The 23,758-nt window shown below is 41.3% G+C and overlaps 1 protein-coding gene across 2 annotated transcripts in view; it reads left to right on the forward strand.

Annotated features, from left to right (window-relative positions):
- The window catches only part of pcdh7b (protocadherin 7b), a 154,640-nt gene that overhangs the window by 2,206 nt on the left and 128,676 nt on the right, over nucleotides 1–23,758 (forward strand). Inside the window, exons 1-2 of one of the 2 annotated variants that reach the window (XM_036596434.1) lie at nucleotides 1–1,867; nucleotides 21,168–21,671. The exon at nucleotides 1–1,867 is cut by the window's left edge and continues 2,206 nt beyond it. In XM_036596434.1, the coding sequence (XP_036452327.1) occupies nucleotides 1–1,867; nucleotides 21,168–21,179 (1,879 nt within the window). In that variant the 3' untranslated portion in view covers nucleotides 21,180–21,671. Of the gene's footprint in view, nucleotides 1,868–21,167; nucleotides 21,672–23,758 lie in introns of those variants that run through there. The other variant, XM_036596433.1, reaches the window with a different exon arrangement.

Here is a 23,758-nt window from a genome sequence, read left to right on the forward strand (position 1 = left end):
GGTGGTAGACACGCCCATCGCACTGGTCCAAGTGTCGGATCGTGACAAGGGGCCGAATGGTGTCGTGACGTGCACAGTGGTAGGTGATGTTCCCTTCCAGTTGAAGCCTGCAAGTGAGATAGAAGGTGATATGAACAAAAAGAAATACTTCTTGCATACGTCAGCGCCGCTTGATTACGAGGCCGTGCAGGAGTACAACGTCGTCATAGTGGCTGTGGATTCGGGCAGCCCCAGTCTGTCCAGTAACAACTCGCTAATTGTAAAAGTGGGAGACATGAACGACAACCCACCCATCTTCACCAAGAGCACGGTGGAGGTCTCGTTCCCAGAGAACAATGCCCCAGGGGAGCGCGTAGCGACTGTAGTGGCCTTGGATGCAGACAGTGGCAAAAATGCAGAAATTTCATACTCGCTAGACTCCTCAGTAAATGGGATATTTTCCATTGACCCAGACAGCGGTGACATCCGTGTCAACACCATACTTGACCGAGAACAAACCGAGCGCTACGAGTTCAAGGTTATCGCCAAAGACAAAGGAGTGCCTGTCTTACAGGGCTCGGCCACGGTGGTGGTGCTGGTGGCAGACAAGAATGACAATGAACCAAAGTTCATGCAGGATGTTTTCACTTTCTATGTGAAGGAAAACCTGCAGCCCAACAGTCCTGTAGGCATGGTGACAGTGATGGATGCTGACAAGGGGCAGAATGCTGAGATGAGCCTCTACATTGAGGAAGAGGAGGACATATTCTCCATCGAGAACAACACAGGAACCATCTTCTCCACTGTGGCATTCGACCGCGAGCAGAAGACCACCTATTCGTTCCGCGTCAAAGCTGTGGATGGCGGTGACCCGCCTCGATCGGCCACAGCGACCGTATCACTTTTCGTGATGGATGAAAATGATAATCCACCAACAGTCACTTTCCCCATTAACAGCTCCTACACTCTGTTACCCCCATCCAGCAATATCCGAACGGTCGTCCGCACTGTCATTGCTACTGATACTGACACGGGTGTCAATGCTGACCTCAGCTACAGCATAATCGGGGGCAACCCATTCAAGCTGTTCGAAATTGATCCTGCCACTGGCGTCATTTCATTAGTTAGCAAACTTGAGCAGAAGCATTTTGGCCTTCACCGCCTGGTAGTGCAAGTTAACGACAGTGGGGTTCCTTCCCAGAGCACCACCACACTAGTGCACGTCTACGTCAATGAAACGCTCTCCAACTCCACCATAGTGGATGCCCAGATTGCCAAGAGCCTTGGAACACCACTTAACGCAGACATAGCTGGAGACCCCAACTATGACCTGGGCAAGCAGCGCTTAAGCATCGCCATTGGAGTGGTGTCTGGCATCATGACAGTCATCCTCATTATCCTTGTTGTGGTCATGGCCCGCTACTGCAGGCCCAAGAACAAGAATGGCTATGAAGCTGGTAAGAAAGACCATGAGGACTTCTTCACCCCGCAACAACATGACAAAAGCAAGAAACCCAAGAAGGACAAGAACAAGAAGAAGTCAAAGCAGCCACTCTACAGCAGTATCGTCACTGTTGAAGCGTCAAAGCCCAACGGACAGCGCTATGATGGCGTCAATGAGAAACTCTCTGACAGTCCTGGAATGGGCCGCTACCGCTCTGTTAACGGTGGGCCTGGAAGCCCAGATCTCGCCCGCCACTACAAGTCCAGCTCACCCCTGCCTACAGTCCAGCTTCACCCACAGTCGCCCACGGCGGGTAAAAAGCACCAGGCCGTTCAGGATCTGCCCCCGGCCAACACCTTTGTGGGCACCGGAGATAACATATCCATTGGATCTGACCACTGCTCCGAGTACAGCAGCCAAACCATCAACAAGTACAACAAACAGGTAAGAACCTATCTAAATGAATCATCCTACTCCAGTAATTATATTTCCTTCATTTCTGTAGTTTTTCTCTCTGTTTCCTATGATAGAATGACTTGTTTTCACCAGCCAGGGCCCACTGTAATAGCACTGTGCTGGCTCTATGTATTTTTAGCTGAGCTGTCTGTTTCTCTGTATCGACCCGCTTTGGTTCATGGTGCCATTAAATGTAATAGTGAAAGCGGCGCGAGGGCATACTTTAGTCAGGGATATCATATTCCGTGGGCCTGCTGCGCTGAACCCTCGCTGCGGATGCGTGGGGCTCCTTTGAGGCTGTGTTCACAGTGCAGACGAGGTGTCAGTGTCTGTGACCTCTGTCTGTGTATGTGTCAGTCGAGCGGATGGGATCACATAAGGCTCTGGTTTGCAGCTATTCCAACACAGCGGTGGGCCTGCAGCTAGTGCAGAGGCTTCCTAATGCCAGGTTAAGACACCCCAGCCCCCCCGAGACCCCTTCCTTTCAAAACACGGCTACCTTTTTCCTAGCTGGGCGGGTTTGGCTGAAAGAGAGATGATAGAAAGCAGAGAAAAGGGGGCCGAGATTGAAAACGGTGGAATGTTAGTGGCGGTGTCGTGTTTTATATTGCTTCCTCGGGCTGACTCGGAACAGCTGGGCAAGAGGTCACATTTAACATTCCTGTGCACTTGTGTGTCTGGACCAATTCACTGACCTAGCTGTGAAATTCTTGCCTCTCTCTCTCTCTCTCTTTTGCTGCTCCCTTTCTCTTTCACCCCTATCTACTTCATTCCATTTCAATTTCACTTCTTCTCCATTTCGCTCTCTCTCTCTCTGTTCCTCCCTTTTGTTTACACCACCATTTAAAATGTAAAAGACTTTTTCTGCGCTCCTGCAAGCTTGACAGGGCATTCATATTCCGAGCCGTGCGCGCGTGCGAATTAATCAATTCATATCGTTATTGTTCTCTCTCCTTTGGAGCGGAGAGGAGGGAGGCGAGGTTAATACATGATGAAGTCAGTCCTTTATTTCACGTTTAACGGGAAAAAGAACACTTGGCCTGTTGTTTCATGAGTTTTCTATGGCAGTCTAATACATTATTGATCATTCTCTTACATGGACACGATGTAAGAAGCAACTCTTGCATCCGTAAGTACTTCTCTCCCCATCACAAGACAGATTTCCTCGTCTCTCTCTCTCTTTTTTAACCAAGCGCTCTCTCTCACTTTAACCCACACAGTTCTTCTCTATTTCATAGTGTTTTCTTTCTGTCACAGAGCCTCTTTTTTCAGGGTTTTCTCACATAATCTCTGCGCTCTCTCCATTTCTCTTTTTTATTTGTATTTTAAAATACATTCTTCTATTTCTCAGCTCACTCTTCCTTTCTTATTCTTCCACTTTTTGCCAGTCTCTGTTTCTTGTCTTAGTATTCCTTTCACATTTCTGCTCTGTCCTTGCCCAGATCCCTATTTGCTGCTTCTTGCTCTCATCCTCTGTGGTTTTGCCATCCATCAACAACTCTGTCTTGGTTTTTCATTTCTCTCCCCTCTCTCTCTCCCTCTGTCTCACTCTCTCTCAGCCTCTCTTTCTTTCTCTGTCTCTCTCTCACTCTTCCTCCCTCTCTCAGCCTTTAATGTGCCGTGTAGAGGCGTCTGCGCCCGCTTGTGAGAGGAGTGCTATTGCTTATGTTTCTTACGGATGTCTCATACATAATTAAACATGCACTCTGTTTGCTGCCATGGCACATGTATTGTGTGTCCGCATACCCCGGCTAAGATATAATTATTATTATTTTTTTTTAACTCAAGCTCTGTGGTGGTTTTGATTCGCCATCCATTTGTGGCGGGCATCCACGCGCAGCCCACTTCTCCATAAGGTGCAGGGTGAAAGCCTTCTCCCCCATTACCAATATGCAATTACTGCTTCTTAAGCATGAGGTGCTATCAAGTCTGCCGCTGTTTCGTGAGTTATCCCCGCTGACAATTTAACAGGGGCTCCCTTGATGTTTTATTGAACATTATCAGGACTAGCCAATGTGCCCCTGCAAAACCCATTAAGTTTGCTGCAAAGCATAATAGTCTATATCAAATGCATTGTAAGGAGAAGTCATTAGAATTTAATTTTAGCGATCGACTGCTGGGAGCCCTGTAAGTTCCCTGCTTGCTTTTGTCTGTGAAATTGGACTTCTCTTGTGTTGACATTTGTGTTGATGTTAAAAGGGAACTAATTTCTCTCTCTCCTTCTCTCTCTCTCTCTCTCTCTCTCTCTCTCCCCCTCTTTCCCTCCTTCCACATATCCTGGAATTTACTTCACAATGAACCTGCATGCTCATATACTCTCATGCACCAATTATAAAATTAAGACACTAGCTGAACGGCCCTCCTGCTGGCATCTTGGTTTAGAAGCGGCTGGTTTGGGCTATGTGCATTCTTAAAGGCAGAATGAAAAGCATTTAGAGTCTTTTTTTATTGAGAGACCTCCTCCCCCAACCCTAACATATAGGTAATAAGCTGCTTAAGGCAATACAGTGCAAGTACTGCATAATCAGGCAAAAGACTATTGAGTTTATTAGTGCGAGTTGAGCAAGAGGTCAATTTATTTCTCACTTGGCTTCACATGTTGATCACGTTTTTGAGTTAACCCCTTAAGTGACCAGGAACTGATAGCAAGTCCTGGTTTCCATTCCACACACCTATAACTCAGAGAGATTGCAGTTTTTCATGTACTTTCTGACTAACAAGGCTTTGGATATAATAAGCATGGGATTTTAAAGGGCCCGTGTCTTACGATTTTCTTGGTTTTTCATTTTTCTCCCTGAGGTCTACTTATGACATTTGCTTGGCTTTTATGTACCAAAACCAGTCAGACAGACTTTTAGCTGTTATTTAGCATGATTGTTTTCAATTCTGTTAGCAGCTATTTTGTTACTGTCTTGTTAAGCCTGATATATATACCTGATATACCTGATTGAATGGTATGTTTGGAAACAATATTTAGATACATACATCTAACCATTTATATTAAAAAAGCTAGAAAAATTCCTTTTTCCTTGCTGTGGGCCTTTTAAGGGGTGAATCAGAGAGCTAACACATAGGTTAAATCAAACAGTTCAGCTTAATGCCTAGCTGGAGATGGAATTTGGAGTGAGAATTTACAAAGCACAAGCTTCAAAAGCAGCATTAAGCATTAAATGATGAAGCCTGCCTCTCCTGTACAATGCCCCAATAGCGAATGATCCCTGAAATTGCATGTTAAGCGGCTGAGTGAGGCTGAGGTCTTTCTGATCATATTTGATTTCAGCTGCTGTGCTCTGACATCTGAGATTCTCTCTCTCTCTTGCTCTCTCTCTTGCTCTCTCTCTCTCTCTCTCACTCTTTCTCTCCCCCTCTGTCTTCCTCTATCTGGTGAAAGAGAAGAAAAAAGAGAGACAGGGACAAGAAAGAGGGCCCTGTTAACTGGCTAGAGAAAGGTCTCTACTGTTCAATGTGCAGTGTGTAGTGTGTGTAAGTGTGTATGTGCAAAGGCCTCATGAATGTGCGGTCTGGTTTCAGGTAACCCCCCCTCCCAAACGCTCACTCACACAGCTCCAGACAGGTAACCAGGCAACTGGTGGAGCGTAGCTCTTCCATGTCCCCTGCACACGAGATATTTAAGCGGTCATTAACTTAACCCAATGCAGGTGGCTACTTGAGTTCCACCAGCCAGCTGTCATTGTGCACGTAGGAGACTGGAAGACGATATACTTGACATTTTAGCTCTGTCGGAAATGGAAAAAAAGTTTTTATCTTTTTTACACAGCTCCTTGCTTCCTTAAAGTGGATATAGAAACTCATAAATGCTCATTTCTTTTTGCTGCATCTCTAGAATGTAGAAATATAAATATTGCATGTACTTTTTTCTCACAGTATCCGATCTGATATTCCGATGTCTGAACTCTGTTGGCTGATATCAAATAATGTGCTCGTATTTCATAGTAATAAATTAACATCATATGCAGTAAGCTAGACAGCTGACTTATAGGTAGGTAATATTTTGTTGCTGTCAAAGCAAAACCTTGAATTTCCAAAATAGCAACTTTACAGGAGAAGGAAAATACATTCTTAACTTTTAATGTAAGCTACTTTAATTCTATTTCTGTTGGTTCATTCTTTATAAAACTGTGACACTGGTAATTTCAAATCATGTCAAAACCCTAATAGATGATTTCTCTTACTGAGTGATAGCAATGCAACGGACTGTACAATTGTGTGCAAATGTTTGAACAAAAATTATATTTAAGTGAAAATAATTTAACACATCCTCTACCATCAACACACTTAAATATGGCATTTTTCAGCAGATTTCATTACACAGCATCTATTTATTTGCTCAGTTTAACATATTGGAAAAGAAAAACTAAAACATGAAGTATTAAAAAGTTCCATAACTTTTGCACCGGCCACATTTTATGTTGTATTTTTTTCACCCAATATGTTAAATGCATGTTAGAGAGTAACTGTGTATTAGAATATGCACTGTGTCCTCTGTAGAGAATGTGTTAACTTATTTTCACTTAGGAAATCAACATAACATGCAATTTGATCAGGAGGTCACAAACTTTTGCATATGACTGTGCATGTGCAACTATATGAATATTTATCTCTGCACAGAATAAATTTTAATCACAAATGAAAGAAAAACTGTGAAAAACTGAACAGGCTTGAATGGAAATGTATTTTGAGATAGCAAACTGTACTGCAGCTCCATCACAGCCTAAACTGAACTCACAAATAAATAATCATAAAAACAGTGTAGGCTAATGTACCGTAGTAGATACAATCACCACACAAAATTCTGACTGTTATGACTGTTAGTATTGTTAGTATTGGTGCCAAGACTGATCCAGTGTATCAGATCTGAGCATCTCTGCGTTGTATGTAAGGAGAAGGTTCTTCTTTTCGCCACTGGCTCTTGCATCAAGAATTCAGTGAAGGCATGGTAGGCCTACTTAAGTCGAAAAATGAGTCTGAGTTATCCATTATGGTATAATACAGCTCCCCACTTCAGTGCTATTAGGAATTCTGTCATAACCCAGAAGCATATTTTGCCAGTCCCATATGCTTCCTTTGCATACCTAAATGGCATGAATATTAAATGCGTATTCTCTGTAATTATTCTGTGACTAAAATCGTTTTTATGGAAGCAGAAAAAGTCGACCAGTTTCAGGTGGTGGGATAAATTATAAAACCCCACAATCTCTCATCTTCACCTGTTTATCTGTAGCTTGTTAAAGTGTCTAACCACTTTGCATGGGGCACTTGCCTAGTGCTACTTTGCACTTGAACAAACATATAAAACTCACACTTACAAATCAGGGTCGCCCTCATAAAGCATGAGTGTGTGTGCATGTGTGAGCTGTGTTGTGACAGCCAGTGTCCTTTTGCTCTCATGTTGTCTCACCGTCGGGAGAACTGTATGCAAATCGAGTTTACTCATTTGTGTTGAATACAGGACAAATGTTCCCTCAGAGAACATGAAGACACTAGCAGGGTTAAGGTGTTGCTGTACGTGCTGTTTGTAGTAGTACTGCAGTTAAGCTCAGCACTGCAATTTCAACTGTGAAGAGACTGTCAGATGTCTTTCTTATTCAGAACACATATGCAAATGTATGGAAATGTTTTGTTAAAATGTTTATAAGTGGTCTGTTGTTGTAGCTCAGGTGACCCCTATACTGTGGGCAGCAGAACACTGAAATAACAACTTTTTACAGTGCATATTATGGGCTTGAGTGGAGGGAGGCCTTAGAGCAGTGGAGAGGCCAGAATCTAATCACCTGCTGGCTTTATTAGTGTGTTATTAAAGAGAGTTTGTCCAGTAACATTATATATATATATATATATATATATATATATATATATATATATATATATATATGTGTGTGTGTGTGTAGATGTGTAGTAACACTTTATTTGGTGAAGCATCTGAATACATTAAGGTCAATATCTTAAAGATGTACTATTGATACATTACTTCCATTAAGTAGATGTATTTTTAATATGTTACTTCCATTACGCAAAATCTAACTTTACCCAACCTTACCCAAAACCTAAGTCCGTTGAGTGCTTGTTTCATCTAAAAAGGACCACTCAAAATGGTGTCAACCACCTGTTGCCCTTTACATTGTGTGGAAAGTTCATGATTAATGGACCAAAGTAAATGGCCCAAAATGAATATATTTAATCATACTGAGTATATTGCGCTTTAAACTTTTCTATGCTTTGGCAGCATTAGTCTTGATACAACTGTGGCAATAAAGCTACTGTGAATTGAACTGAACTGAATTAAATTGAGAGGGAGAGACAGACAGAGAGAGAGAGAGAGAGTGTGTCATACAAAAGAAAGTAATAAATACCTAAATGAGCAACAGCAGAAGTGCTTCCACAAGCACAAACAAGAGACAAAGAGGAGGGGCATTTCGGAAGTGAATGTGAGGAGAGATGAGAAATGTGAAAGATCTTAAAATCTGTCAGCAGACATTATGCAAATTTAACGTACCAGTCAAAAGTGTGGACACACTCATGATCGAGTGCTAATTTCCTTTTTTATAATAGTAGTGACAAACCTACAAAATAACATGGAATTATGAGTCCAAAAAGTGTTACTGCCAAGACACTTGAGCCTAACCTTCCCCAACTGACCCCAACATTCTAATGCTGGCATTCTGTTCCACAATAAGAGCTGATACACCAGTGTGAATGTGAGGAACATTCTAGATCAAGTGTGAATGAGGGAGAATGTCCTTATTAAAGGGGGAGAACATTCCAGAACAGTGGTTCCCAACCCTGGCCCTGACGGACCCTCTGCCCTGCACATTTTTGTGTTTTCCTGCCAAAACATGCCCACTTTGACTCAGGAAGGGCTTATTAATTAGGGGATAAGTTGGATCAGGTGTGCTGGGAGCAGGGCAAACACTAAAAAGACCTGGGATGGGAGTCACTACTCTAGAACATTCTAGAACAGTGCAAATAAAGGGAACATTCTAGAACAGTGTGGATGAGAAAGAAAAAACAAATCAAAATTGTTTTGTAATTTAGATCCTTCAAAGTAACCCCTCTTTGTCTTGATGCAGCTTTACAAACTCTTAGCATTCTCTCAGGTGACTTAATGAGGAGCCACCTGGGGTGCTTTTCCAACAGGTTTCGCATATGCTGGGACTTTGTTGGCTGCTACTAGTGTTTTATTTACATTTTTTGTTTTGGAAATGAATTCATATGTAGGCAAGAACTTCACTATTTAGATTTAACTTGGAAACACATTTCAAGCATTTGTGCATGAGCCTTTAGGTCAAAACGCCTTTAGGGTTATGGATAACTTGCATTCAGTCAGGTGTTTCCAGACCTTTGACTACTGCTGCACATTTACATCATCTATTCCTTTATAATCTGTAGAGCCACACCCTTATGATCTAACTGAGCTGTGACCTATCTGAGCAAAGATGGACAGACTAAGGGAATGTAGAAGAGAGAAACACACACATGAAATATTACACACCGTAGTGTCATTGTAGGAATAGCAGTCTAGCCTTCATTCTAATGGAGCTGCCTGTCTTCAGCTGCAGTTAGTGTAGCTATGTAAAACAGCAGCGTAAATCTGCTCTGACATTCAGGAGCTTTTGAGTCAGTGTAGAGGGCCACAAGTGAAGATGGAGAATGCTTCCCTCGCTTTTTGTAGCCATTTCTCTTGACCTTTCAGGAGTATTATAGCAGCAGCTCTTTGATTTGCTTTCTTGTGCTTTTAAGTAAACCACCCTTTCAGCAGGCTGACAACTATGAAGCTTGAGTGGGCCTTGAGACCTCACTCTCTCACTCTCTCTCTCTCTCTCTCTCTCTCTCTCTCTCTCTCTCTCCCTCTCTCTCTCTCTCTCGCACGCACGCTCTCTCTCTCACTCTTACTGTCTCTCCCCCCTCCCTCTTACTCTCTCACTGTCTCTTTCTCTCTCTTACACTTTCTCTTTTCTCTTATTTGCTCTCGCTCTTTTTCCTCTTAGTCTTTCTCTCCCCCCTTTTTGTCTCTCTTTCTCTTCTTCCTACTCTCCTTTCTCTCTTTTTCTTTTTCTCCCTCTCTCCCTCTCTTCTTCTCCCTATTTCTCTTCCACTGTCTCTCTCATTTTCTCTCTCTCTCTCTCTCTCTCTCTCTCTCTCTCTCTCTCTTTCACTCTCTCTTTCTTACTGTCTCCCTCTTTCCCCCTCTCTCTCCCACTATCTCTCTCTCTCTCTTACTGTATCTTTCTCTCTCATACTCTTTCTCTTTTCTCTTATTCGCTCTCGCTCTTTTTCTCTAATATTTCCATCTCCCCTTTTTGTCTTTCTTTCTCCTCTATTTCTCTTCTTCTTACTTTCCTTCTTTCTCTCTTTCTTGCTCCTTCCCTTCCTCTCTCTCCCCTCTCTTCTTCTCCCTATTTCTCTTCCACTCTCTCTCATTTTTTTTTCTTCTTCCCTTTCATTTTCCCTCTCTCTCACTCACTTTTTCTCCCTCACTTCCTATCCTTTGCTCTCCTTCACCCCTTTCTCTCTCTCGCTCTCTCCCTGTTTTCTCTCTTTCTCTTCCTCTCTTATTGTTTCCTCTCTTACTCTTTCTCACTCCTTCTTTTCTTCCTCTCTTTTTCTCATACTCTTCCCCCCGCTCTTTTTTCCCTTTCTTATTCCCTCTCTTGCCCTTTCTCTGTATTTTTCTTCCTCTTTCTTCCCTTCTCTCTTTCTCTTCTTGTGTCTCTTTCTTGCTCTTTCTCTCGTTCTCTTTCTTTCTGTCACTCCCTTTCTCTTCCTCCCTTGCTCGTTTTCTCTCCATCCTTTTTATCTGTCTCTCTCTCACATTCACATTTTTGAACTTTTCTCCATTCCCTCTCTCCGAACGTAAACAGTAATGACTAAATGTGAAACGTCAGAAGGCACATCTATAACATTTGTCATGATAAGCTGATGAAAGTGATGGCTCGAGGAGGACGTCTGAAAGAGAGGGAGAGAGAGAGAGAGAGAGAGACAGATTCAGAGAAAGACAGGAGCGAGAGAGTGGCGGCACTTCTTGATTGGTCGGCGGCATGCTGATTGTAAGTGGCAGAGTGTGTCGTCTGCGTCGTGAGTCGTCCTCACTTTTCAATTTCGATGGCGCCAGAAAGCAAGATTTCATTTTGTATGAAGCAGTGTGAGACGTGGGAAAAGAATAGACATTTTACTTTCTAACAGGTAAATCCATCCATTCTTCAACCAGCATCAGCTCCAGGCTCCTTCAGTGGAGGAGTGAAGGGGCTGCTCATGGGAGGCACACAGCATTCTGATTGTCACATACAGGGATTTGTGGCGTGCTGAACTATCTCAATGACAGCTCTATGAGTGTTTGAGTGTGTGTGTGTAGCGCTTACGTTGCTGCGTTGTTTTTACATCACTGCTCTCCCTCGGCTTCTCATCTCTCCTTTTTAATCCTTGTATGTTTAAGTCAAACATCGCTTGGTGCTGTTGTAGGGCAGCACAGGGGAATAGTTGGCAGTCATAGAGGATACCAGCAGGGATCAGATGCTTTTTCTCTGGCTTTTGAACTGCTGAAAGAGAATGGCTTTTTTTGCTGGGAAAACCCAGGCGATATTTTCATAGTGCCGTGTTTGCTCACAGGGTCATGGCCTAAAGCAACCTTTTAGCTGTGTGCTTTGTGCTGTATGTGTGGGGGAGAGATCTTTCTGCACTGAAATGCAATGCAGAGAATTTGCCTGATCATTGCTACATAATAAAATATGCCAACACAATTTAGTCTACCTACTTTAGTCAAAAATTCTGGTGATGTCATATATTTTATTCACTGGGGGGAGGGGGGTGGGGTACTGTACCTGTGTGTTAGTGAGACACTGTCTCTAAAAGCATATGATTCATGTTTTTGTTGGCACCAGCATCAAGGCAAAACAGCCTGAGAGAGAGAGAAAGAGAGTATACAGACAAAGTGTGTGTGAGAGAGAGCGAAAGACAGTAGACAGAGAGAGAGAGAGAGTGAGAAATGAACATGGAAAGATGAAGAGAGTAGACAGAGTGAGAGATGTGCAGATAGAGAATGATAGAAAGGTGGAAAAAAACAGAGCCAGTGAAAGTCCCTCCAGTCCATTTAACCCAGTCTCTGATGAAGTCGTGCTTGTCCTTCATAAGAAAGAGGCTTGTGAGTAATAAAAGAGCGACACCTCTCTGAGTGAGTTACTCTCTCTGTCACCTGCCGGCACAGGCGTCCAATCCAAATGCTCGTTAGCTGGATGGAACTGTGTTTATGGAGTGAAATAATAGACACAAAATATGACTGACAAGTCACTTCTCACAGCATGCAGGTGAATATGTGTTTGTGTGTGCATGTGTGTTGTGTGTGTGTGTGTGTGTGTGGGCATGTGGGCAGCTGATTTTCAAAAATGCACACCACAGATTCAGATTAATATGCACACACGCACACACACACACACACACACACACACACACACACACACCACACACACATAGATATATATTTATATATGCTGACATACATAAAATAACTGCTTTATGTTATATTTGTATTAGTAATATTATTATCAGCAATATTTCTGTTTTTCTGAGCAAATAAATGCTAAACAATTACTGCTTAGATACATAGTTGTTTAAGTCTAAATATATAAGAATTTTCTAAGCCTAATCCTAAACTTAACTCTAACCATAATCTCAGCAACCAAAAAAGCAATGATTCAGCCCTTTCAGTGTTGAAATTTAAATAACTTGTAGCTTCTGAAGAAAGTGCTTTACCTTGTAAGGATCATTTTGATGATGGTTTTGTCCTGTTTTTCCTCTGGTTTTCCCATATACTGTACAAAAACAAACATGCACACAAACACACAGCCCACACACATGCACGCGCTTAGCATCCTCCTTCTCAACGTCCATCCTTAGTCTGGTCTGGCACCATTTATTTGTCTTCTTAACCCTTGCCCTGTTCTGCATGTAGAACAGGCGGATGTGGGGGTTTGAAATATTAAGCGAAGTGCAATCTCTTGACTGCATAAGTGGGGATTAAACACTAAGGCCAGTATAAATAATGCAAATGTCTGGCACATCGGTCTGAGGCAGAATGCCTTTTATGTGTGAGCTCTCATTGGTATGGACTGAAAACAGCCAAAGCCTGATGGATCTAAAATGAGGGAAAACAGGTGAAAAGAACAGGCTGGACTTCACTATAAGGCCTTTCTTTTTTGGCACGCTTTCTGCTTGTCAGCTTTTAAAAGGGATTATAATATGTGTGTGTGTGTATGTGTGTGTGTGTGTGTGTGTGTGTGTGTGTGTGTGTGTGTGTGTGTCCGGTCTGCCCCCAAATGAGATTATGTGTGTGTGAGTCAGGAGAGAGCAGGTTCAGCAGCCATCCATCAAGCTGTGGGGTAGCGGAGTGTGCTGCGGCTCAGGAGCAAGAGCAAGGCCACAGGGCTGTGTGTGTGTGTGTGTGTATGTGAGTGTGTGTGTGCAGCAACAGGGGCCTCTATGGTTCAGCCGTTCCATCACAAGAACACTGACACATAGCTACATGCCTGAAAAGGTTTCAGTCTCCCAGGTGTGTGTGTGTGGGTGTATGTAGGAGTGTGTGTGTGTCTGTATGTGTGTAAAAATCAGAGACAAAATCTGCACAAATTAAACCCTCCGGAAAACAAAGAAATTCACATCACAAGTAAAAAAAATTGCTTGATACAAAAGCGTCTTGATACACCTTGAAAACTGTCCTATTTTAACCCACTCGAACTCAATATGTCTGCTGTGCCAGCTGCCTAACGAAATAAGCCACGCAATCATCATTATCACTGGAGTCAGATGACCCTATTAAAACTAAGTAAATAAACAAATAAATTACATACATACATACATAAATGTTTACCAGAATCACTTTCACATAAAACTAAATTCTGTGTATCGCTGCTGTCGGAACAAAACCTTGTATCTCCATTTTTGCCATTTTTCATTTTTTGACATAATTCGAAAATGCCTGTTGCCCTTTACGTCTTGTGCAAATTTCATTATGAATGGACCAAAAGAAACGGCCCAAAATTACTTGGAAAAAGTCTGGTTCTGTTGACTTGCGTTAAAAGTGAAGTATGTTTTTCCTTCTCCTGTAAAGTAACCATTTTGGAGATTTGAGGTTTTGTTCCAACAGCAGCGATATGTTTCATGATGAATGGACCAATAGAAGTAGTCCAGAATTACTTGGAATGAACATGAATTAATGTTTTTCTTCTCCTATAGAGACTTCTTTGGAGAGGTTTTGTTACAACAACCTCAGTATTTTTTTCACATACAAGCCAATTTTTGCTCACCTGTCTATCATGTACCTCTCTCAACTGCAACATAGATCCCAATCACAAAACCACCGAATCAAACCTGTTGTAGACGGTGGAAATATTCATTATCACATAGCTCACGCGCTAGCTGGGAAGCCCCGTATCAATAAGAGGCCACCTGAGAGAGCCCAGGCTATTAGCGCTGGCCGATAAATCTTGTCAGATGGCGGAGCGAGGGGCGGCCTGTGAAAAATGAAGGTCACGAGCTGGAGTTTATGAGAGGCTGTTATAAAATAAGCTGAATTATGGAGTCCCCTGGGCCTCCTTGCAAATGCTAATTTCAGACACCCTGGTCTGGAGTCCCCCTCTGCACTCACAGTGTAGGGTTAGCCCGGGTGCAGGACTAGGAGAATTATACTGTGATTTGATGGAGGGGGGTTGTTGACACGTTGATCCCGTCTAATTTGGGAGAAATTATTTAAAATGGAATTCCTGGGAAAAAAAAAGAAAAAGCAAGGGTGAGAGTTTGTTGAGGTGGAATTGAAATACTACTATTTATTTACTCAATAATTACTATGTATTTACTCATTATGAAAAATATATATATATTAGATCAGCATTGAAGGTATAATGATATACATATTTTGAGGTTTCATACAACTTGAGTTTTGATTTGATTTTCAATATTTTATTTGTTATTTGTTGTCTTCCAAAACATTGAAAACTATTTATTTTTAGCCTAGTTTGAGTTCTCAAATGGAACTTTTTCAGTGCCTGCTGTGTCAGAAACCTAACATAAAATGGCCCAAATATCACAATACCTAATATTTATAAGTGACTTCAGAAAATAGCCATGTCATTTGAATGTGGGTGTGCTAATAAGTTAAGCCCCTCCCCCTGTCCTCCCACTCTGACAGGATACTCTCAGATGCTTGGTTTTGATCAGTAGTTTCCATGAAATATGGTAAATGAGAGATGCTCAGAAGACACTGCATCAGCAATACAGTTGTAAATTTCAATACACTGTTTTAAACATTCATTTTCCCGATTTTGTACTGAAGTCATTGTTCTTTTCGCCCTATTGAACCAAGCATCTCACCAGTGATCCATACTGAGAATTTGGCAATGACTCAAAATGATTCAGAATTCCCTGCCAGAGGAGTTATAGCACATGCATGTCCATGTTGTCCAGGGCAAAATGTATCAACATGTGGAATTGGAGCTTTCTGTGTACTACAGTATTTCTATCACTGTATAAATGATGCATGAAGCTTCCTTTACTGTTGGATGCACTGTGGTTTTGGTCCCTTTTTATTTAGATAAACCCCAAAAAATATTTGTTCATGTTCTGTTTATTACCAGACTATCTGTTGAAAGTAAGTTCTCAACAGTAGGATTAGGATTAATACCAAGGTTAGGCTTAGGACCAGGGAGAGTGTTGAGTTTAGGTTTTGAGTTGAGGTTAAGATTAGGGTTAGGGTTAGGTCAGGGTTTAGCATAAGGGTTAAATTTCTTACGCGCAAGCTCATTCAGAACACAATTATGATCAGTAAACATTTATTACTGATGTGTTTAATCAGAGTAACAATAAAGCGACTGATATAAGACATTCATATTCATGTTTTCTTGTTCAAAAAGGTAGTTTGTGACATAAGCTAAATAAAAAAATCTAAGAATGTTTGGCTTTGTTGGATCAAGTTCTTTACATATCAAAGAAATGCAGCAACAGCACTGAGAAATCATGAGATTAATAGAGATTATGAAATGATGCACATATGTGTTTGCATCATTTCAATTCACTGCATTATTTTGTTCAGTGCAGTGTGTGAGGGAATAGGGAATAGATCCAGCCTATTCACTATGTATATCCATGCAGGATTTTGTACCTGTCAGCAAAATAAAACACAATGGCGGGTACAGAATATGCAGCTCTGTAGGTGTGTAAATTCTGTGTGTGCATATTGTGTGTGCTCAGCAGAGAGAAGGAAAGAGGGAGAATTTCCTTCTAATAAAGTCTTTTAAGGGCAGAAAACAATTTCTCTGCAGATGGGCCTATGGCCATTTAATTTTCACCAGCCAACAGATTTATAGAGTCTACCTGAGTCTCACTGCAGCAGGCCAACTGAGAATTCAGACTGTGTTAGAGCCTGCTGCAGTGGATGTGGAGAGAGAGAGAGAGAGAGAGAGGGAAGGAGGGAGGGAGGGAGACTGAGAGGAAAATAGAGGGAGTGGTCTGTGTTCTTTGCCTTAAACAATGTTCGGTAATGACCAGGTTGTGTGTCAGAACCTCACACACTCCAACTCCCTACACTAGGCCAATGGTAATAGCCCTGCTGTAATAATAGTAGGTCCAAAGTTGGACTGACTCACCTGAAGTTTTTTTTTGGGTGGTGGGGTGGGGTGGGGTGGGGTGGGGGGGGGGTGTTACAATCAAGGTTTCTTTCTCTGCAAAGTCCATTTACTCCAAAAGCAGGGGTCAAAGCAACACTCAGACACAAGAGCCAATTGTAAATTACAGAGCAGGCTGTGGCTCGCCTGGGAACACCTGGAGGGCAAAGGAACACCCTCTCACACGGCCCACAAAACAGCCTCCACCACATAACCACTAAAGCTTTTCTAGCATTCATTTATCAGTGACAAGACAAATCAGTGTGGCTGTTTCATTGAGAAAACAGCTAACATCAAAATTGTACTATTGGTAGTTATTGTCCAATATCCGGTTTGGTTCAATCAATTCTTTGTTTAATTACATCAGACAAGCTGCTGGAGGAATTTAACAGGTCTATGCCATGTCTAGGTCTTACTTTCCTACTTTTTACTGCATCATTATTATTATTCATTTTTATTATTAACAAAAAATGTCCTCCTTTCCCTCCTTAAGGAATGACATTGTATTAAAACTTTCCTACTTAACAAACTGCCAGTGATGCATTCAGAGATTGTCCCTTTTCATTTATATCTCATTAAAATCTGCTTCCAGAGTAGCTTGGTCACATGCATGTCCACTTTAAGAAGCATATAATGCATCAGCATGAGGAACTGTGTCATGTTTTCTATCACTGCATAAAAGAATCACAGAACTGCCTTCATTATTGGATGCACTGTCATAGTTTCAGAGCTTGCATATGCACACATTCAGAACAGAATCCAATTGTGGGCTTATTATTGATTTTCTTCATCAGAGTATCGAAGAGACATTACTGAAAGGTGTTGATGAAGTTCCTGTTCATGTATTTTCATGTAGAAGTTTGTGAGGCAAATAAAAGAGCAGTTTCTCATTTTTTTAAGATTATATTTTTTATATATCAAATATATGTGACAATAGCATTGAGAAATGAGTTTATTAGATGAGAAGAGCAGATTAAATGTGTATCTTAGGACAAACACAGAGAACAGTTTCATTATACATGGCATTAGACTATTCCTTACCATTTTCTATGTTCATGCATTAAATAAATAAATAAATAATTTAATATATGAGAATGAAAGAAAGGAAGAAAAGAAATTATTATATCATTATACATAAACTCACCTGCTGGTCATTAAGTCTCAAGTGCTAGTATGCCATTGTAAGGGATTCTTAAGTGGAGATTCCAGCAGTACTGAAAAGAGTTAAGCGAATAAAGCTAATTGAGCTCTAGGTTATCTGCTTCGTGTGTGTCCTGGAAGCTCTGTTGATAAATCCAAACCAAACCGAGGCTCGCACTTTAACACCCTATTTACAGTCACTGATGTTCCTACTAAAGCACGCGCCTCAAACATGTAGGCTAAGACATGCTGTCTTGTCTTTATTCTCCTAAACCCTTTTGAAAAGGGCATTTTTTTTCTCTTGGCCTCTCTGTGTCTTTCCCCTCACTGTGTGTGAATTGAGGACATGACATTACCGTCAGCGACATTGTAATTTATTTTTAAAAAGAGAAAGGCGTTATCCGCGCCAGCGTGGTTTACGGTCAATGGTGGAGCATCTGTGCATTCACTCTGTTTTCTGTGGGTTTAACATGGAAATCCTGGGTGGGCATTAACAATAGCCTTGTTACTATGGGAATGGCTTTTCCCACCTCCTTTCTTCTTATAAAAGGGCCTTGACTTTCTTTTTTTTTTAAACATATCTCTTTTTCTTTTTTCGCAGAGATAAAGCCAGCTGTAAACACGTTTGTTAAGGTTCAGCTGGTGCGAGTGGGCCGGCTGATGAGTGTTGAGTTTGTGCGCCAAGGCACGGTAGCCTTGTAATCGTTTTTTTCCAAATTATTTTCTGCAAAAAATAGTCGATTATCGCGTTCAGTCTCAGAAACCTATTTAATGCAGCCCATCTGTTCCACAGATAATCAAAAGTTTGTCTTGCTGAGTTCTTCTCTTCACACGCTGCTAAATAGTTGCTAGGTGATAAAAATATTGCGTGAGAAGTGTTTACTTGCCCATCAAAATGTGACAGGCTTTGCGTTGCCACGATGTTCGTCTCCCACGTGAGAAAGTCATGTTTCGACTTTCTGTTTCTTTATTTGTTATCACCTGACCATGTGCTGCACTTAGAACGTTGAAGCTCTGAGCAAGAAAACAAACTGGCCGGCGCCTCGTTCGGTCTGTTGTCCTTTTTTGGGCCCTCCTTAGGAGCGCCTGTCAAAACATGCTGGTGATTTGTGTCCTCTGCTTTGGAGATCACTCGATTCAGTGGATTCAATTAGCCGTGAGAGAGAGGCACGGCGACTTTACAACACTGCCCTGTAACTCAACGAGCTCTTTTGTAGACCTGGCCAGCATTGTAGCTCCCTGCATGGACCGGCAACCATGCCAGCTAATATTGTCCTTCTCTTTTTTCCTCCCCTTTTGATTGTGAATATCAGAGAGAGAGAGAGAGAGAAGGAGAGAGAGAGTGTTTGGAGACCTAAACATTTCTAATGCTTCCTGGACATCCTTCAGAGATTTGGATGGGAGTAAAAACAGCTTGCAGATTTGTTCACATTTCCTGCAGCTCGGCAAACATAAATTTGTGTTTGAATTATATATTAGAAGTGTAGATGGGGAAAAAGAAAAAGACTCTAGGTTTGTGTGCACATTTCTAATGGGGCGGATTTCCAGACACAGTTCAAGCTCAGCCCTGGCTAAACTATCAGGGTTGAAAATTCCTTTTAATCACTTGACTCAGCTATGTCTAGAAACTTGGCCCGTAATGTTACAACATAAATCACATCTTGGCTCGACAATGATTAAGCCCATAACACTGCCACCTTCAAGTGGTTGTTTTGATTAGTGTATTGAATGCAATACCTGCACACTGTCCAGAGCACCACTGAATCAAACATAAGTGTGCAGGGGTATTTGTTGTTAATAAAACAAATGATGTTATTATGTTTTAACTACTGGCACATAACTGGTGCTGTAGGATTAGCAATGAGGAACCCTCAGGGCCTTCAAGGCCTTCAGAGATGTCCTAATGATTTCTGTGAAATATAGCAATGCGTATCTGTAGTTTTTAGTTAATTTTTACTTAATGTAATCGTCATGCTTGCTGTATTTGAACTCTATGAGTAATTATAGTAAGTATAGTGATTCTTTTATATACACTTACTATAACTATACTAAGTTGTTATAGTAAGTATAGTGATACTTTTATATATACCTACTATAACTATAGTAAGTAGTTATAGCAATACTCTTATTTCACTGCTAAGTTTTGTTTGAAATGTTCAATGGAAGATTTGTTATGTCTTCAGGAGCTGAACTGAAGTCATAATGTGTCAGATTAATCATTAACATGAACTGACAGTGGAATCAACCATTCACATTTTGATTGGTGGGACTAATTTTAGGAAAAATGTCACTCTAGGCCTTCTAGATACATCACTGGACCAATGAATTTCAGTTAGATGTTAGAAATAGAAAACAGTGGCAAGTTTTGTAACTGCGACAAGTTAAAATTATATGTTCACATGTCCAGTACAACCTTTAAATAAAACACAGAATGTCTTTTACAAGCCTCACATGTCCATATTTGTTCTATAATGGTGTTAGCTTAGCATAAAGTTGCTAGCGGAATTTAGCATTATCACAAAGGTGTTTTTTACCTTGCTTTTTAACATTTATGGCCCGAACTGAAGCTCTAATTGTCATAGTTCACGACTGAGTATAAACATACTGTAATTCCAAGGTCAGTATTCAGTTTTAATGTACTCCGAATCTTCAGCACATACACAACCTTTCGTATATATGAGCATTTCTGTGTGTTTACAAATATTACTCACCTCCATAGCGCCAAATATGATGCTAAACTGCTATTTCTTGGAATTATGAAACATAAATAACCATGACTCGCATACCCTGAAGTCAGAAAATGTGTGTATGAAATGGCACGGGTAGACACGCTGTAGGATGTTTTTTTTCCCCAGTTTTGTTGAATAAATGAATGGGTTCAGATGTGTGTGTGTGTGTGTGTGTGTGTGTGTGTGTGTGTGTATTTGTGTGTAGTAAATTCACATATATTGAATTTACTCTTACAGTTATTGTTTGAGTCTGATGACTCAGCTTGGTCTCAGAGTGTCTGTGTGTGAGGTAAATGGGAGTAAATCTTTGTCCAAATAGAAAAAAAAACACATTATTTATGCTCATACAGTACAGTTATGCAACAATGATGCTACATGGTCAGTTGGATTTAAAGGAAAACTTGTGTAGGCAACATTCCAGCAAATCTAAACTTGATCGAATAGATTCTTGTTGAGTGCTGTGCATGAAAATGAGTTGAAACTGTATGTATTCACAGATTGCACTCTCAGAGACATACGCATATACGCACACACACACACACACACACACAAACACAGTTATCAGCAAAGTAATAGGAGGCCAAGCTGTTTCTTCTCTGTGGAAATTCGTCGATGCAACTGCTCAGCCCAAACACCCCCGATATGCTTTTGCCAAGCGCACATTGTTAAAAACCTTCACTCGTCCCTCTCTCTCTCTCTCTCTCTCCCTCTCTTTTTTTTTCTTTTCATTCCCCTCCTCTCTCGCTCTGACAGTTGCTGCAGTAGAGGAGGTTTGATTAGGAGCTGCAGTCTGGGCCGCAGGGAGGAGCGAGCGAGGCTGGAAATGAACACTGCAGGCTGGAATAGAGAGAGAGAGAGAGAGAGCGGAGGGCTCCGGGAGTTAAGAACCAGTCTGGGGCTGAAGTTTTCCCCCACTGAATCACTAGCAGTCATGGCGATGATGTGTGTTTTTATAGGAGTGAGTAGACAAAGGAGAGGAGAAGAAAAGAGAAGAGAGAAAATAAAGAGAGAGACTGTGCTTTATGTTTTATTGTCAAAGAAGTATATCTGAGACAAATTCAAAGAAGACATCCCTGGATTGACCTGTCCTATCCATGCTCTGCCCACACATGCGTCCTAATGAACTGAGGTTGGAGTTTAAAACATTATGCAACAGTAAGTTTAAAATGCTGCCCTACCAAGCTGGACTACATTTTCATAGCAATTTGAAACTAGGCAGGTTGGAAACAACCAATGTGCAAACCACCATTGCTGATGTTAGACTGATTACACAACAAAAATTTCAGTATAATTTGAAATTAATGACAAACAAAAACTACAATTTTTTAGTAGGTTAAATGCTGGGTTTTTTTTTACAAAAGAAACTGCTTGTGGCCAAAGCATGGATAGGTCAATTTGATGAACTCTCTGAAACAGAGAAACTGAAACTATGGTTAGGAGAAGGGCATAATGCTCCTTTGATTGACAGATACTTACAACAATGCCCCACCTTGAAGAAAAGTGGGTGTGTACATTGATAATGCAGTGCCAATGACAATAGTAGTTTCTAATGTACATATTATTAGAGCTATAAAGAAATATATTTAAATATATAGTAAAACATGCTGTTTATAGTAAGATTAAATATATGGGGATGCCTGTGTATGTGGCAATTGATCGATAAATACACTGTTGTATGATACACAGATATAAATGCTTTCATGGCACTGTAATGCAACAAAGTCATGCAAATAAAGCTTCTTTTGGCTGAGGTGAGAGAGTGCATGAGTACTTTCAATTAAAAAGCGATCTGACAGCAAGCTATTAGACTAAATGTTTATGAATATGCCAGAGACGTTGTTTTAAGATCATTTTAAAATAAGGTTTTAGCGTAAAGCATACTCTTTAATATCCATTAGTGGTGGAGATGGTTCATGCAGGGCGTTGTAAGGCAAAATAGTACCCAAGTTTTTCACAGTGTTACCAACATTACATTTGAAAGCTCAGAAGACACAAGTAGGTTTGTTGGTCATTTTGGATTGTAAATAAAATGTCTATATTTGACTTGTACATATTGTGACCCCTGGTTCCTAACACCACCATAGTAAAGAAATCTGATTCTCTACAATGAATCATTTCACACTAAACCGCTCTGGATGACTTTGTTTACATCTCAATGATTTTCTTATACAGAAATTTTGAAGTAGTATTCCTCTGTAAATTATCATAGCTGTTGTGAAGATTAAAAAATCGAAGAAAGCATGAAGAGAGAAAATGAGACATACAGAGAAAAAGAGAGAGAGAGACACACAAAGTGAGAGAGGAAGTGGGGTGGCAGGAAGGAGTGGTGGTTTTCCATAACGAGGTGAACATACCACATGCTGACACAAATGCCAATAATGTGTGTGCGCCTGTGTGTGTGTGACTTTGCTCTATAGCCCTCATGTATACAGCGTCCCAAGAGCAGATCTGCACACAGCGCTGACACCTCCACACAAAACATGTTTTTTTCCACGTTGTCACGTCAGAAATAACAACAAAAATAACTGCAGCGACGGCACACAAGACCTTTGTGTGCGTGTGTGTGTCCGTATGTGTGTCAGACAGATGTACTAAAGGGAGTGACAGATTTGAAAGGCAGAAACACAGGGCCTGCTGGAGGCCTCCTCAGGGCCTGCACCTTTTCCGCGCTGGTGTGAAAGCGAGAAAGAGACAGTGCAAAAGAGCCGAAAAGCTGCAATACTGCCACTGTCACCTCCCCTGTCTTATTCTCTTCTGCTGCGGCTGCTGCTGTGGCCTGCGTTGCTCTCTCTCCCTTCGTCTCTCTCTCCTTTTTGCTGAAGCTGGGGAGCAATGCTTGAGGTGTGGTTGCAGCTCCATTTGTTTTTTGCTTCCCATCTTTCAGCTTTGGGGGGGATTTCACAAAACAGGATTTGTCAGCTACACTCTTAAAAGAAAAGATTTCCTAAAGGCTCCTAGCTTGGATGTATGGTTCTAGGAAAAATCTATAATTGGCATAGAACCTTTACATTGGACATAAAGGTTCTTCACGCTTACATAATTTACAAAAATGGTCCTTCAAAGAACCATCCATTAAAAAGGTTCTTTAGGAAACCAGTGGTCAGCCACCCTTTTCCTGGAAATCTACCTTCCTGCAGATTAGCTCCAACCCTAATCGACTCCTCCTGATCCATCATATCACTGCCTTCAGAAATCTTAATTAGTCTTAATTAGCTGAATGAGGTGTCGTACAGGTGAGTTGGAGGTAAACCCTGCAGGAAGGGGGATCTCCAGGAGGAGGGTTGGTGACCACTGTTCTAAGGCATCCCTCCAAATTTTTATTTTCAAAAGTGTAGCCGGGCAGC

The sequence above is a fragment of the Colossoma macropomum genome, unplaced genomic scaffold (genome assembly GCF_904425465.1).
Source record: "Colossoma macropomum unplaced genomic scaffold, Colossoma_macropomum, whole genome shotgun sequence".
Lineage (NCBI taxonomy): Eukaryota > Metazoa > Chordata > Actinopteri > Characiformes > Serrasalmidae > Colossoma > Colossoma macropomum.